Source organism: Lactuca virosa, chromosome 3 (assembly GCF_052849685.1).
Source record: "Lactuca virosa cultivar CGN04683 chromosome 3, Lactuca_virosa_CGN04683_v6, whole genome shotgun sequence".
NCBI classification, from domain to species: Eukaryota; Viridiplantae; Streptophyta; class Magnoliopsida; order Asterales; family Asteraceae; genus Lactuca; species Lactuca virosa.
Genome location: NC_136428.1, coordinates 14,119,663 through 14,137,970, shown reverse-complemented (window position 1 = coordinate 14,137,970; position 18,308 = coordinate 14,119,663). Strand labels below are relative to the sequence as shown.

Sequence of the window (18,308 nt, the reverse complement as noted above, 5' to 3'; positions counted from 1 at the left end):
CCAAAAGATGCTCCGTAAATGAATACAATGTTGAGTTGTGTATCATGGTCTTCCATTTGACATTTGTGGTTGCATGAATGTGGAGTTCACGTATAAGGTCTACGGTGCTCAAGCACAAGGTTAGCGGTGCTCGAGCAGCTATGGTGCAATGTTTGCGGACCGCGGTGTACGGACTAAAAATATGTTCAGTTGATGACGTTTTTAAAGGCTAGACCCACAGGTAGATCTTTATATCAATGTGTCGATATAAAGTTATAAATAGATAGTTCCAAACGCAGGTCCATCATTGCCGATTAAATGAATCGTACTACCCCGAAACAATCATATTCTTTTACTGGCCCAACATTGAGTAGGTTAGCCAAGAGGAACTATATGTACAATTATCATCAAGGATTCCCAAACATATAGGCCGCTTCTCACCAGCGTACCTCATGTCATGCTACTATGCTAGTGGCCCTAGTGCCATATAGAAAAGGGAGGCAAGTGTTGTTGCTACAGCCTACAGGTGCAGCCCAACTTCTGAGTGAGACTAATCAAGACCCTGGCCAAAGTTAAATCCAGATGAGTTGGCTTATATTGAAAAGTAAAGAATCCCCTTGCTTGATTAAAGTTTTTCGAGTAGCCATGTAATTGATCTTCAATGGAAGTTTTATATGTTTAGCTACTGTCTCATACATACAGGTACGTATACAAACATTCGGATATACTGTTTGCTTCCTGCCAGCCTGCTCAAAGGACAAAACATAGAAAATGAGGAGCCAAGCCGAGCCTCTCCCTCATCTTATTATGAGTAATTGAGTATCTATCTCATCATGGGCAACTCAAGCCTTCCCTTCTTATTTTATAAATTGCAGGTTCATACAAGCAAAATACACATGGATTTGAGATATCATGGACCAGGGATTAAGCAGGCTATGGCCGAATCCGACTCTTGAGGGGCAAAAGAGGAGGTGGCTGGATAAGAGGATTTACAGTTTATTGCTAAAAGCAGTTGAATTAGGATACAAAACATTCATTTCGGAAACTGTTTTTGTCCTTGCATACAAAACATTCATTTTGGAGAGCAAAGCGAAAAGCCAGGATTGATTGATTACTCTTGAGTTGCACAACTCCTAAAGAAAACATGCAGAGGATGGTGACAATGATAAATGCACAAAACATGTAGATGTTCTGGCAGTGAAAGAACAGAGTAGTCTTGATTAAGTTGCTGGGAATTTGAATACATCTTTAAAGCAAAATCCCATTCCATGGCATATTTTAAAAGTAAATTGTTGTAGTTAATAATAATATACACCCTCAACCTGCCTGCCTTGTTCTAAAGGCTCAGAAAGATCATATCCCAAAACTAAGGTAAGGTGAGGTCATAACATTTCATTCCTACACCATAAAATATGTTTTATGCTTTAAAGAAGCAACAAAAAGATGACAAGACAGTTACTAAGCTAGTCTCAGCAGTCAATACAACTATCAACTAACTACATTATCAGTAGAACCTCCTGACGCCCAAGTGTAAGTAAGATACAAGAATCAGAATCCTTCACCTGAAACCAAATTTTGAGTACAATTTTGACATTAATAATGTTTATCCAGATAATTAATACATCATTGTCATCACCAAAAAGATGGAGAAAGTACCCTCCCACTCCCACTCCCACTCCTATAATACCATTTCACCAGTAGACTTTCAAGAGACCAGAGAACCCCTAAGACCTGACTGCTCTGCAAATTTCCAAAACATAACACTTTCAGTAATCAAATCATTAGAAGAACAATACACCAACACAAAAACTGCAAAAAACTTACAAATCATGTCATATCATTCTCTTCCGCTGTTCCTGCTTTAACATCAACAGAGAAAGTATACTCCTGGTCGCATCCCATGTAAGAGTCGCACATGAAATACAGAGTAAAGCTTTTCTTCCCAACTGCATCACTTGGAGCAGTGATGTTATCAAGCTTCACCTTGGCCTTCCTCTGCAACGAAACCCTCTTGATTGCAAGCAACTGGTTGCTCTTTGTGTCACCAACCACCAACCACCAACCTTCCTCTTTACCTTTTGGATACCTCGGGGCATCCACCGGTCCCACCTCAGTCCTACCCTCTAAATCCCTTTCAAGAGTCACCACCATAGTAAACTCCTCTCCAGCCCTAATGTTGTCACCATCCACCACATCATACGACAAATCGATATTAGGGAACCGGTTGCAAAACTTTGCGATATCCATGAGCTGAGGATCCGACATCTGTAACAGCTCCCTTCTCTCATCGTCCTCCATTTCCACCAAGTCAAACACAGTCTCTATACTCCTTCCAGGGTTTTCCTGGCATCTCTTGGCTACATCTTTTGTAAAATGAGGCAGCTGTAACAGAACAGAGTCTCTCTCCCACATGCCCTGTGTCACCATCTGGCTCACTTCCATGGCCAGAAGAGCCAAGCTAAGCCATCCATTGCTTGAAATAACATCAACCATGGCCTGAAGCAACCTGCTTGCAGATAGCACCACTTCTTGCTGGTCAGAACCAAGATTCCCACCTACCGTTTGTCTAGCAAAGTGTGCTTGTAGCAGTGCATTCGCCTTCACGTGTGGGTCCGCGTATTTCGGGTTCTCAAAGGAAAACCTCTGATGATGGATCAACCTACGTATCAAATCCTCTTCTCCAGGGCGAACAGGAAGTTGCTCATACTCTGAAGCGGAAGCCAAAATCTCCAAAAGGCCCTTCAGCTTTGTCTTGGTGGTCAAAGAAGAACTGAACCGTTCTATTGTAGTGTAGCTGATGTAGTAATAAGAAGCAATCATACCAAGATTCAAAGGGGAAAGATCATAATCATCTTCAATCGTAACACATTTACTCGCTTCCAGGTCGCTTAAAGTGTTCTCCACAAGTTCAGACAGGTGATCCGAGAGATGCCTTTGACTCACACCTTGAAGATTGTAGTAATTTGGGTTCTGTGTAAGCCTCCTGTACATGAATGTCCAGGTCAGATAATCAACAGCATCTTGCTTGTTGGCAATCACTTCAACAACCACCTCAGCATTCAAATTATCATGTAGGTGGTGATGCAGATGGCTTTCAACTGGGAATGCTTCGAATAAGAACTTCTTGTAGTATTCCTTACGTGGTGCATGGCAGAAGATGACACACTTTCCAGAGTTATCCACAAGAGGCCGACTTGCATGGCCCATCATCTGAAGAAGATCGGTAACTGGATAATCGGTGTGTGCGTTTTCCCGGCCATCATAGTACTGTGTTCCCATAACCACCACCAAATGTGCACGAAGAGAAACCCCCCAACACATTGTACCACTCATCACACATACCTGAATACAACCAGTTTCAAACAGTGTCCTGACTATATCTTGGTCAGTTGTGGTTAGACCCTCATGCAAATATCCCACACCGTAGACCAGAGTTTCCTTCAACATGGGTTCTTTAATCCGCTCAACAAACGGGCTTATCTCATTTTCAGATTGAAGTAAGAACAAAGGCTTCTCTCCATTCTCGTATGTACTTTCAGCACTCGAATATGTCATCAGATCCACAGCAGTTAACCTTGCATGCTTCCTTGTTGGAACAAATACAATGGCTGGTTTTCCATTCTTGGCATGTTGGACAATAGCAGTGTAAGTAGGTTTGCTCATGGCTTGCATTCTGGCTTCAAAATTAGCTATGTCTATCCCCTGAATATGGATTTCCAAGGGCACAGGCCTAACACCTGGTGGGAAATTGAAAAGACCATGTGATGTGGCCCCAATCCATTCACCTAAATCTTTGGCATTTGCAAGTGAAGTGGATAGTGCCACTATCCGAATGTTATGACCTTGACTAGCAATGTATCTCATCCTAGAGACAATCACCTCCAACACTGGCCCACCTTGACCCCCAATCAAATGCAACTCATCAACAATAAAAAGACTTACTTGCTGAATATGCTTACGTTGCTTCCATCTACGAGACAAAGCATCCCATCTATCCGGAGTGCTGATTATCACCTGCCCTTTTTCCAGCAACTTCAAATCTGTGGCTGTTTCCCCGGTCAACTCGCAAACTCTCAGCCCAAGACCATCTCCAAATTTCTTTTTCCATTCATTATATCGCTCCTTGGCAAGTGCTTCAACAGGAGCAATGTAAACAGCACGCATCACTCCCTCCGAAACTTTCTGATGGTTCCTTAAAACTGCAAACTCAGCACATATGGTCTTCCCACTGCCAGTTGGTGCAGCAACCAACACATTGTCATCGGTGTTGTATAGAACTGTGAAGACTTGAGTTTGGACAGGGTTAAAGTGTTTGAATTCTTGATAAAGGGCTTCATATAATGGATTTCTCAAAGCAGTCACAGGGAGTGGCTGCAAGTCCAGCAGCTCTGTTGGTGGAGGATACTTTTCCGGTAAGATTAGGTGGCGGAAAGAAACAGACAAAACAGACAGGGATCCAAGCCATCTGTCCGAGACAACCTTAATGAAGTACTGAGGTGGCAAAGGTTCATAAATCGGGACTGTGAAACTCAAAGTGTGATCCTCGTCGATGTATTGTTTCTTCAACAAGAAATACTCATTATGGAGTATGTATTCCCCATCATTATCTTCTACAATCACCCAAAACGGCTCCACATACCCATGAATCCTGTCTTCCCACTGAAAATCTGGAGTGATAGTGAGTTCCACCTTCAAGATGGTGCGGGTGATTGGTTGAACATGTGCTGCAAGATTAAGCTTTGGGAATTGGTGAATGCACTTGTGAAGATTTCTCCCTAACTTTGGTGCTCTAACAAGCTCTCCTAGCTCTTGTGATGACAGATCATAATATCTTTCCCATGCCAGATCCTTCTTCTCCAGTTTCATCAGAATGTCATTTTTAATACCGTGAAATTGGCGTAGTGGGGTTTGTACGCTCCAGATCCTCTTGTTAATCATTTTGCACAGGTTCAAGGCTTTCTCGGCTAACTGTGCCCATCCTCTTTTCAATACAATCTCAAAAAGAGCACGCATAAGACGTCCCGCACTCTGCAAAACCAAAGTGCAACTCAAGTTAGAAAATAATTATCGTAAGAGTAAAAGGAAAGAAGCATTGATAAATATGTAAGAAATAAAACAAACCTGAGTTATGAACACCATGTCAGATGTCAAAGAAAGTCCTTCAAGCTTTAACTGGGAAATATAAGCCTGGAGTAAGACATTGATCTTTGCACTGGGCTCTTCCAAACTTTCCTTGATGGGAATAGGAACACGGTCCAAAAGCTTTGCAAGTTCCATCTTCTCATCTTGTCTTACTGTTACATATTTGAACTCCTCACTCAGTGAAAATAATCTGCAAAGCTCAATATCGCTCATGGTGGGCTTCAAATGCTCGTTGTAAGTAGCAATAGTTCCATGAGTTATGTAGTAGTAACTTGCGATTCGACCCAAATCAGTAACCTGAAAATACCCACTTTTTCTATCATACTTCACCAGATTGTTTTTATCCAGTATTGTAGCTGCAGAATGGACCTGCAAGAAACAGTAAAGAGCAGTATTTTTAGACAGTATTGTGGCAGACTAAATATTAATGTGGGGTAAAAAAAAACATACCAGATCAGCTCTCCTATCTACAAGTAAAAGATCTCTTGTCAGAGCATCAGCTGATAAACCATAAAGTGTAGGGTTGCGCACCATACGAATGTATAAATAAGTGTAACCAAGCCAATTGAGGGCTTCTTTTGCATTCTGCACGGTTCCAAGGACTATTTCTGCATTCAACTGATCAGCCAATTTGGACACAAACTGACTTTCAATAGGAAGCTGTTGATTCATCAATGAAAGATAGTACTGCAGCTCACTGTGTCCGGTTATAATGATTCCTTCACCATAAGTATCAAACTGTGGCCTCCCAGCACGACCCAACATCTGCATGACATCCAGAGGACTAAGCTCTGTCCAGGCTCCTTTTTCTGGGTTATAAATTTGGGTTCCTTTAATAATCACAGTGTGGGCAGGCAAGTTCACACCCCATGCAAGAGTAGCTGTTGAAACAAGTACTTGAATGTGTCCATCAGCAAACAGTTCCTCAACAAGTTGACGATCAGCCCTAGCCATTCCTGCATTGTGAATTGCAAGACCATAAGGCAACAGATCCTTGAGATCATTGCTTTTCACCAGCTCAGTATGTTCATGGAGAATTTCACGACTTGCACTATCTTCTTTCAAAAAGATCCCCAGGGTGTCATTGGCAAGAGCAGTGTCTCTAATTGCACGTGCAGTCTTGGTTGTTTCTTTCCTTGAATGCACAAATATAAGCACCTGATGCTTCCCAGCCACTCCAATCACCTTTTCATAACAAATATCATTCATCAATTGAAATCTCTGCAATGGCTTCTTTACTGTAATTCCAATATACTGTTGAGCAAGTGGGCAAGGTCTGTAACTATTGTCAAAATGAAACAGGCCTTTCTCCAAGTCAACTCGCATAAATAACGCAACATCATCATAATTGGGAAGTGTTGCAGATAGCCCAACCAACCGAATATGTTCCTTTGTTGTCTCAATTTGTCTAACAGTTCTTGCCACAATACTCTCAAGAACAGGTCCTCTGTTATCATGCAGAAGATGAATTTCATCAATAATTAGAAGCTTAACAAGTTGAGTGTAAGTGCGGTCTCCGGATTTTCTAGTGATAATATCCCATTTTTCTGGAGTGGTGACAATGATTTGTGTTTCTTCAATTTGTTGACGGGTCAAAGACTGATCTCCACTCAACTCCATCACAGTGACACCATAGTGCTTCAAACGATTGGACAGGTTACCAACAACTTCAGCAACAAGGGCTTTCATTGGTGCCACATAGACAATCTTGTAGTCATTGTGGTTGAACGTACCATCCTCATTCATATGCAAACCTATTTGTTGCAGAATTGTGAGCATAGCAACATTGGTCTTCCCTGCTCCAGTGGGGGCACAGAGTAAAAGATTGTCTGCTTTGAACAGAGCAGTCTCATAAACTTTACTCTGAACCCTATTTAACTGATTCATCCCCTCAAAAGCTGGTTGTGCCCAGCTTGGCATGGTTGAGATCTTTACAAGCTTCTCATCAGGAGCAAGTGGTTTGGGCTTCAATGCTGGCACATGAACCTCTTCGTATCCCTTGCTGTGATTTCTGTAAGAGCCTAAAGGAAGCTCACACTTTTTATTTGCCATCAAAAGACCACCTTGCTGAAACGCGATGCTTTCAAGATCAAGCAACTGTCTTTGACCATTCAACCAACCGTTCTCAGCATCCCTGTCAACAACATCCCTTCGACCACGATCCCCATTTCCACCACCACTCTCATCCTTCAAACGCCTTGCTTCTTCTCTTATGCTTTTCTCCAAGTTCTTCTGCCTCTCTTTTGCTGTTGCCCTTGTGGCATGCAGTTGTTCCAATATTGCAGCCAAATCAGGCCCCAGTCCCATCATTTGTTCTTCAATTTGCTTCCTTTGATCTTGATCTTCAGCCCTTGCGAGACGGGTACACCACACAATCTTCAGTCTGTTCCTCAAAAGGTACTTTATCAGACTGAACTTATCAAACTGAAGATGCACCAATAGCTTCGTTTCGACTTCACGGTCATCACCTTCTTCAAGAATCTTCAGTACCTCTTCAGCAAGCTTCTGGCTTTGCTGTGGATCAATCTGCTGCTCATAAGCCTGGGAGATCTTCCTCTGAAGCCAATAAGCATCAATGTCCTGTACATTAAGTGTCATACCCTCATTAGCTTCTTGTGAGTCGTCATCATCCATACCCCCACCCATTTGCATAGCATTGTTCCCATCTCTGTCCAAAACATCATCTTCTTCCTCGTCATCATCTTCCTGTACAATATCAAGATCACTCTCTTCATCATCCTCTTCATTCTCTTCGAATTCAACAGCTACACCAACATCATCATCAAGAGCATCTTCACCATTTGCAGCATTAGACCCAGCAGCATCACCGCCTGCATCTTGAAAATCTGTTATAAGCCTCCCAATAGAGACTAACTGATCAAACACCTGGCTCGGTATAGGGTTTAGCAATTTCTCAACATCCTTCTTCTTGTCCGGGTTCTTCAAAGTATCATTCTTGAGCACAGCCAAGATCTCATCTGCAGCACCACTGACAATATTCAAAGGCTGACCACCCAATTGTGTCTGTATGACACTAAGCATTGCCTCATATGCAGCTCGAGTTTCTTTCGTCTTTGGCTGATAAACCCCTTCCTCTGTTGATGTAAGGACACTCTCTTCTTGAAGACGCCGCCTCTTGCTCTGTCTGTTATTCCCAGCTTCAGCAGAAGCAAGTGATGATGGTTCACGTTCCTTCTTCTTCTTAGACTTGGTGATTTTCTCATCCAACTCTGCAGGTCTCCCTCTGTAAGCACGGTCACCAAAACTCTTGGGGTCTATCTTCCCATACAAAGACTCAGGCTCCCCAGTTGGCTCATGCGTATCTCTTGGCCGAGAATCAGTTGTCAACACAAGGCTCGAGTTGGCTCTGTATTCATACTGTTTAAACCGGGCATGCGCCTCAGCACCACCACCTAAATGTGCCATCTCTAATCAACCACGTCTAGTTCGACAAACCCTAGAATCACCAAAATCAAATCGAATCAGTCAATCAAGCATAATCAACCCACTGTCATGATAAATATACAACTCCCCAGGGAGATAAACTCTATATCCACCAATAAACCGGTATACACAAATATATTACCACCAAAAAAAAGCAAAATCTGAAAAAGTCCTTAGGCAAATGAACAAGTATCCAATTCAATAAACCTTATAAATCGACAAATAGTTGTACAAACCAGGTCTCGATTCCATTCAACGAAACCACGCTAGAAAAAACCTATAAACACGACAGTAAATAAAACTAGGGTTTTAGTTTTGAACCAGAAAGAACCAAGTAAGAGATCGACTAGAAGAATCAAAGGGGATGAAAACATACCAGTATCCGGATATAAAAATCCTTGAGCGGCGAGATTGGAATGGAAACTACAAGTTTTAAAGAGATGTTTGGAGATTTATATCACACGGCGTGAGTTTGTGAGGAGGAGCGACTGCGAGGCGGTTTGGGAGTGAGCGTTCAAATGCACCGGCAAGTCTGGACTGATTGTATTTGCTTCTCATGCGGATGCGGGTGGGCTTAAGCCTAAAAGGCCCCAAAAAGATCTCGCTTAATTTTTCACAAACCCACTTTTCTCGCATATAATTTTTCACATATATACATAATCTCATAGGTCTAACTTTTCTCATTCTAGGAGTATATATATATATATATATATATATATATATATATATATATATATATATATATATATATATATATATATATATATATATATATATATATATATATATATATATAATACAGGGTTAGGTTCATATGAGACAATAGTATTTTGTGAGACAAGGAGACCAAATCTTGACCACTCATCTTGAATAATCAAAGGCTTAAATTAAATCAGATTAAACCACAAAGAACCACAAGTAGGCGGTGACATTTTTGTAATTAAATGGAACTCTGGGATTAGAATAAGGCACGGAGGGGCAAAAATGGAATTTTACATTCTATTTCATTCAGGTCACAAAAAACACGCGGTGTTCTTCTAAATCTTCTTCATTCTGATTCATAAAACCCTAACCTCGATACGAACACTAAAACTCGTTAGATTCAATCTCCTTTGATTCAATCTCGATCATCAACATCTTATGTTTCCTTGAATGCTATGATTTTATCTACCTTTCATTCTGATTTTGATTCTAAAATCGCTCGAGCACAAATTGTTCCTGAATCAAAAGAAATCCAAATTTATTATTCGAACAAATGGATGCAGAATTGGATTCAGCTTAAGTCATTTCAGGTAATGTATAATAGTATAATTTATCTGCATCATGATTCAAACCTTTCTTTATTTTTCTCACGCAAAAAACTGTAACGCCCCGATTCTCAGGTATTGTTTAAATAAGATTTATTGGGTGAAGCTCTACTCGACGAGTTGGTTGACCTACTCGTCGAGTAGCAGCGGGGTGGGATCGCGTGTTAAGTGACCTACTCGACGAGTCCATATTGGGACTCGGCGAGTAGGAGCTGGCAGATGAAACCCTAAATCCCGGGGTTTGCACCTCTATTTAAAGGAGCCTCAGCCTCCTCATCCTTATGATCTGTTTTGGGACACTCTGATGAATAATGTTTTGAAAACAATTTGTAAACAAAAACTTTTGGGGTTTTAATTATGATTGGAAAAGTTTAAATTTGGCATGAAATTTATGGATGTTACAAAAACCCTCCGCCTCGATGAACACTAAAAATCCTTTTTTTTCCTGATCTACAGTCTCGATTGAAGAACTGGTAAATCGAGATTAAGTTTTCCTTTCAACCATAATTCCTATCATGCTTAAACATTGTGATTACCCTTATTCTGATTACATGAGAGATTTGCGATTGAAGAACCCTAAAAATCCTCTTATTCACTCTGATTCATATTTTCTACTTTGTGATTCTGATTATGTTCACTAATCAAGCTTTCAATCACCTAGCATTACTGAATCAAAGAAATTGGATCAAGATCTCAAGAATGCATGGTTCAACATAATCAGATTCAGGTTCTAATTCTCATATAATATCTCTTTTTTTTACTTCACTTCATATCTACTTCAAATAACTAGAATTTTCTTTTTTCTGTGTCAATGAAGTCAAAGGAAATGTGAATAAACCATGATATATCTTTTTGTATATAGCTTTCTTTAAATTTTTAAATTGAATGTCTAATATTCTACTGATTCTATGAATTTGTAATGAGAATGCATAATATTCTACATATTTTAGTATCATATTCTACATATCTGCACCAGTTCCATGAAGTACAATATGCTAGATATTTTAAAATATGAATGTGTGATATTTTTATTATTCTATAAATTGTAATGTGGAATGTATAGTATTCTACATATGTTAATATAATATATTATATATTCTGCATATTTTTTGTGGAATGTGCAATATTTTGCATATGTTAGTAAAATAGTCCTTTGCTAAACAGGTTGCAAACTGATGATTAATTTCTAAAATCTTCAATGAATTGAATGTGTGATAGCATATTCTACATATTTGCACCAATTAAAGTCTTGGATTTCTATATAAACCTTAAAACTTCCACACAGTACAGAATCCTATATATTTCAAAGTATGAATTGTTATTACGTGATAGTCTGATAAGTCATAATGTACTTCTTAATTTGATATAGACGTAACTTTGTTTTATTATTTCGAGGATCGAGTAAAAATATTAGTAAAATAGTGTTTGGTAACTTAATATTCTAGGTATTCTGATTTGTTAAGTTAGGTGTTACTTCATAAATTTGGTTTCAAATGTTAGTTTATTGATTAATCAGATGTTACTGTTTACTTTGATAAATCAGAACTAATTCATACACCAATGACTTTTTTGTGTAAAGTTAAACTCTATTTGTAGAACAATTTAAAATTCTATATTTTCTTTTATCATAACTTGATGTATTATTCAAAGAATAGTTCTTTATACTTTATTAGGAGAATGTATGATATTAATTATTAATAAAATGAAGTATATGGTTAATAATGTTAATATTATAATATACTAGAGTTTATTTTATCATAACTTTATGTATAATTCAAAGAAAGGTTATTTATATTTTATTTGGAGAGTCTATGATGTTGATTATTATTATAATATAGTTTACGCTTTATAATAGCAATATTCGAGTTTTTGTCAAGTATTTAATAAACAAATTCATGTATTATTCTGGTTTATGGTATTTAGTGTGAATATTCTAGTATTTTGTTCTAATAGAAGCATGGTATATGTTTTGATGCATATCAAGTGACAAGAATGACTCAATCAATAGCAAAATATGTTTTTAATTTGATACTAAAATTAAGAAAACAATGATAGTTCAAGTGATAGATCTTTGTCATAACGTGAAATAAAGGACAATGTATAACATTAAACACATTAATGTATATGGATATTTGACATAAATACTCTAAGTTAACATATTATTAAGTGTTATATTCTTCTTTTCACGATGTTGATTATTCTTAGAATGTATATATTTTTTATATTTGTTTTCATATTAAGTTATGGAAATAATGCATTTGTTTTAGTTTTTTTGTTTTAATAAAGTTATGATATATGTTTTAATGCAGATAAAATAAGAAGAAAAAAATATTGAAGAACCTAAATAATTTGGAAATCTTGATAATGAAACTTGGTATAAGATGAAGAGGGAAAAGATTGATGGAAAAGAAAGCATATGATGGTATCCAAAAATAAAATTGATGGAAGTTTGGAAATGTGTGGCGGTGAATGAAATTCTTAGAATGTTACAAAACATTTGATTTTTATTATTACTTAACTGTAGTTTGTATATTCTGGGTATTTTGTTATGATAAATATTTGTTTACATTGATTTTACTTTTCATGATGCAGCCAAATTGGATGGTAACCTACATATAAACTAATTGATGAAGCTAAGGAGTTTGCAAAATTTGACCGACTAAAGCATCTTAACCTAGTGTATGAAGTGATGCAGTGAAATGAAGATTGTTGATCGAATTGATAAAACATTTGCAAGAATTTAATGGTTAATGAATTTGTAGTCTTTTTCTCTTTGAATATTGGCTATATTTTCTATATTTTGATTAACATGTATGGTTGAATGTTTGGTAAATAATAGTGTTGTGGTTTGAATGTTTAAAGATTGGTGAATATTTCATAAAACAATATTGTGGTTGAACAATATTTATGTTTTAAATGATAATACATGTAATTTTGTAGTTTATGTTGTGTAATGGTAGTAATATCTTTCACATATTAGACGAGTTTAAAATTAAAGTCTCTATGTAAAAAATTTCATCAGAATAATATTGTATGTTTTATGTTATAATAAGTATATATATAATATTCTAATAAAATAATTTTATATGTTGTTTGTTATCGTGAATTGATGTTTATGTCTTTTTTAGAATTTAAGTCACTATTCAAGGTAAATTTTATAAGTAGAGTGTATGTTGGTTAAAATCATTAGAATTTTGTAATTTATGATGTATGATGTTTATAATCTAATAAAATAAAGTTATAGGTTTTTATAATCTATATGTAGAATATTCTGATAGAATAATATTTTGTGACATTCTAAGTTATATGCAATATATTCTAATACAACAATGTATAATTAAATTTTGGCTTTTTTAATACTCAACGATATGATATTAATATAGTTATTCAAAATATTCAATATTTTTATAATGTCTTGTTAATATATATAATATTATGAAATTATTTGTAATATTATGAAATTTAAGCGTAATATTCTAAAATTATGTTGTAATTGTACAATTAAGTTACATTATGTAAGATTATAATATTATATGTAATATTATGTAATATTTTGAATTTACAATTTATAGTGTTAAAGGAATATATAGAATAATGTACAGAAAAAAAATTGATTTATAGAAAAGAAAATTTTATAATGTTAATGTGTAATAATCTGAAAGATTGTAATATGATGTAATATTATATTATAAGATGAAATATTCTAATTCAGACCATCATTCCCTTCAAGTGTGTAGGAAACCAAATAATATGTAGGAACCTAGACTAATAAACTTTATAAACCAGTGAGAAACATATAAGTTTATAAAATGAAATGACTACTTTTAGGATAAATATCCAACTTTTCTTTGGAAGTTGAAACGTATTCTAAAAACCTCATAGATTAAAAACCAAATTTCAAGTTTGTATTATAAAAAATATATCACAAGGTTACAATATTTAATAATATGTTGTTAATTGATATGTAATATTATGAAATTGTATGGAATATTCCGATATTAAAGTGTAATATTCTAAATTGTGTTATAAAATATAAAATGAACTTATATTACATAAGATTCTAATGTTATATTTAATATCCTGAATATAGATAACATTCTAACAGAATAATTTAATTAGGTTGTCTATATTCAAGTTACAACTTAATATTCTTATCGAATAATGTTATAGGTTGTTTGTATATGTAGAACATTCTAAATAGAATGTAACACTAAATGATTATATGAACATCAAATATCGAACTAGAATATAACAATATATATGTAAGAAAATTAAAATAATGCACAGTTTATCTGTAAATATCAATGTAAAAGTAAAAACTTAGAATATAGTGTTATCGTTTTATTCAATTACCTCAAATACATCACTTGAAACCAAACAAGAAAAAATATAAGCAAATTTACAACACCCCACTACATAGAATGAGACTCTCCGGGAAATTATTATCGAGTCACATTCTCTACAGTTCCATTCAAGACTTACCAAAAAATTTGTAATGATAGAAAACATGAAAGTTTTAGCTAATTTCATAATTGTATGTACCACTTTACACTGTGAAAGGGGTTTGATGGTTATAAATATATATCTATGTTGCAATAATAATGTTTAAAGTTGCACAAATGTAGAGAACAATTTCATCAACAAAGAAATAAAGAGAATGCAGGGAGTAAATTAAACCAACATCCTCATAACAGATTTGATTCTAAAGATGAACCAAGTCCTCATCATCCATTAACTTCTTGGTCACTTTAACTCTTTATGGACCAAACACCATTGAAATCAACATGTCAATATGCTTCTTGAAGTTCTCATCATTATTTAATGGTGGCAAGATATGGATTATATGCTTCTTCCAACATATGCACTGAACATTTGCATCGATGACAGTTGTATGTCCTTCAATCACTAACAAAAAGAAGAAGTACACCAGTCATCACTAAGTTTTAATGAATAAAGTAAAAAATTACATGACAATGAGGATTATGACTAACCGGAACCTGTTCTACTTCATACAAAACTAGTCGATGCATCTTTTACTTAACATGCAACTGACAAGGAGGGCTATGACTAACCTGAACCTTTCACTAAGATATTACATGTTCTTTAATCTCAACATATGTCGTAAGAACTTCTAATTTGAAACATTCAAGTTCCTTTCGAGTTGGGCTTCATTAACTAAATTTCTCTGCAACAAAAATGAATGAATTTTTAGAATCGATATGGATTAAAATAAATACTATGTTTTAACAAGTGATTCAAACTTCACATGGATGAAAATTTACAAAACTATATTCATAACATTTCAATGTTAGAATTAAGGTAGTCTAGTCAGAATAATATACAATATTAGAGAATCACATCATGTAATAACATATCACTGATGGTATGTATCCAATAGATATAATCAGAACAATATACATTCTTATGAAATTAGCCATAAAATAACCCATTGTTAACATATACTACCTTTATAAGAACCATAATTTATTTAATAGCATCTAATATTTTTTAGTACAACCTGTTTCTTACAGGTTAACAAGAGCATATTTAAACAAAAGTGTGGTAAAATGCATCTCTAACAATTTGTGTTTAAAGAAAATTACATATTTTAACAAAACTATGCTAAATTTAATAAGATTAGTCAATATTGAATTATTTTACTCCAATTCTAACTCATATTTTGGAAGTATACTCATTATTAAAGAGGAATTTATTTATGGGAAGGAGGGGGTGATACATCAGAATCTTTATTCATTCAGGACTTTCATCAAACAGGTAGAATGTATGTACAGTTTAAGAGAATTTTCTCAAGAACAATAATTGATTTCAACCAATCAATATGATGTTTGATTGCTGAAATCACAAATCATACATATATGAATTGGAGAATTGCAAAATGCTTTGTACATACATTATATTGGTTAATAAATGAAAGTACATTAGCAATCCCACCCTATGCAAAACCAAATATATTGTAGTCATAATTCTACTATCTTGTTTCCTCTTTGTTGACTTTCTGATGACAAATCACATCTTGATGCATACTCTTTATACCACTTAATACCATTACTAATTTCTTTAAAAGTTTTACCTATAAGAGGTATCAAACAAGATTCAACATCTGGAATCTAAAACAAAGAACCATCAGATCCAATGAATTGTTTGCAAGAACTAGATTATGCTGCAAGATTATAACATTGAACTACAAAAAAAGAATATACCACCATATTAACATATAAACAGAATAATGTGAATTCATATGAATTTAATCATAAAACACCACAATTTAGCATTTACATGTTATCATAATTGATATTAATAAATGTATGTTTAATATTCTATAAGAATAATATGGAGTAACATGAACTTATCAACAAGATGATGTTAATGAAAAACAAACATTGAAACATATAACAAATTGCTGAAAAACATATTGATTGAATAAAATTACAAAATTAAACCTTGAAACAGATGATGTATTGTTAAATAACATATTCTAGGTTAACTTGTGTTCTAGGTTAAACAGATTCAATCAATCAATATGATGTTGATTGCTAAAATCACGAATCAAACCTAGATGAATTAGGGAATCGCTAGTCACTTGAAGATTCAATCATCTTATGCTAATAGGTCAAACACATAATATGATACACGCAAGTAACATTAAAAATTGAATCTTGTTGTTCTAAGTTAAATAGAAGTAACAATAAAAGTGATGAAAATTCAAACCTTGAACAACTGATGAAACCACGATACAAAATAATAAATCACAGCTTGAAAGAGCGTAAACAGTTATTGAAGATGAAGATTAACATAAATCACTAAACACTTGAACCTCTACCTTGGACGGAAATTGATGATCACAAAGCTAAAAGTCAATCACAATCTTGGGATGAATTGCTGATGTCTATATATGAAAATCAACCTCAAATAAATTAGATTATCACATAAAAATGTAGAAGAACGAAGAAGATGAACTCCAAAATCACAAAAATCGTAAATTTAATGCCTGTGATTTCGACAGGTAAGGATCTTTGATCGATCGGTGAATGGCGATCTCAAATACCAAGGCGAACTAGTAGAAAGAAGTGAATATTTTAGGAGAGGAAGATTAATTACATGAATATGAATATGAAGGAATATCGATCGCATAGGAGCGCTGATTTTGGTAGAAGAATCAAAGTAGATGAGGATGTTCTTGATGACGTGAACATGACGTTAATAATCTATCAGATCTGGTGAAGATGTTATATTTAACCTAATGACTAATATGCCCCTAAATAACTAATCAGTTAGATTAATTAGTGTTAATCCCATTTTTTTATAAGCCACAAGATCAAATTTGATAAAAGGCTAAGATTTGGTCCCCATGTCTCACAAAATATAGGTGGTCTCAAATGAACCTCTACCATAATATATATATATATATATATATATATATATATATATATATATATATAGAGAGAGAGAGAGCTAGGTTCATTTGTTTAAACTAATTATTGTGTTATTGTATGCATAAATGTGAGCCAATCAAAATTAAATAAAAAATTAAATAATTAATTAAATAAATAAGGGTAATTTAGTAATTTGATTAGTAACTTCCAATAATAATCCCTATAATCATGGTATTGACTTTTAACCTAATTTCTCCAGGTTTATATCTAGAGTCGCTCAATCTCCACCGATTACAAGCCCTAGCCGATGATACAAAGTCGTCGCCACCATCGTCCGCCCCAAACACCTTCCTTCTATCTTCCTTCTTCTCGATTTTGTTTCTCTGACCTAGGACCATCGTGGTTACTCTGTAATTTTCAACTCAATCCTCCCTAAAAAATCCAATCAATTCAGCAATGTCGACCTTAACAGACCAACCTAGCCCTAAATCCTTTTGTGGCGTGTATTTGCTTAAGCGGAGAAAAAAAAAGGAGATTGTGATATGGAGAAAAGAGCAGAAGCTGTGGTGTCGATCCAAGGAGGAAGACGAGGCAGGAAAGGTCAAACAAGAAGAAGGATTTGGTTGTGGGATCGGCTACAGCAGGCAAAACTTCTCGATTCTTTTTTTCTTTCTTCTTTTCATTCTGAAACGATTAATTAGTCTTGATTATCGATTCAATGATTTTCCTAATTTCTCTATTCTCCTTCTGAAATCTCCACTTCTGTCGACTGTCGCTCTCTCTCACCGATTTTGATTTGATTCTCGAGCTTCAATCATTATCAATTCATTGGTTTTGATGTGATTCTCGAGCTTCAATCATTATCAATTCATTGGTTTTGGGGCTTATATAACTTTTTTTGATTATCTGATGTATGCGTTTTCTGATTACAACTTCTCTTGTTTTCTTAAGTTTTGATTATCCAGAGGCAAAGATTTCTCAGCATAGTATTGAGGTTGTTTCTAACTGAGCTGATTTTTTTTTTTCTGTTTTTAATGAGCGA

At 35.1% G+C, this 18,308-nt stretch overlaps 1 protein-coding gene across 4 annotated transcripts; it reads right to left on the bottom strand.

Moving 5' to 3' along the window:
• Positions 1-1,226: 1,226 nt before the first annotated feature.
• Positions 1,227-9,121, bottom strand: LOC145165249 (DExH-box ATP-dependent RNA helicase DExH12-like). Of its 4 annotated transcripts, XR_013739986.1 has the most exons (7): positions 8,942-9,121; positions 8,773-8,842; positions 5,572-8,578; positions 5,101-5,490; positions 1,804-5,007; positions 1,636-1,719; positions 1,227-1,541 (listed from the first exon to the last, which is right to left on the bottom strand). XR_013739986.1 is itself a non-coding variant. In XM_079083952.1 (6 exons), exons 3-5 carry the CDS (start codon positions 8,545-8,547, stop codon positions 1,807-1,809), a joined length of 6,567 nt encoding a protein of 2,188 aa, XP_078940078.1. In that variant the 5' UTR covers positions 8,548-8,578; positions 8,773-8,842; positions 8,942-9,121; the 3' UTR covers positions 1,227-1,719; positions 1,804-1,806. The 4 variants fall into 4 exon arrangements, 3 of the variants coding, with proteins under 3 accessions (XP_078940078.1, XP_078940079.1, XP_078940080.1); XM_079083952.1 differs by having other exon boundaries at positions 1,227-1,719; XM_079083953.1 differs by having other exon boundaries at positions 1,227-1,719; positions 8,802-8,842.
• Between the last annotated feature and the right edge of the window lie 9,187 nt (positions 9,122-18,308).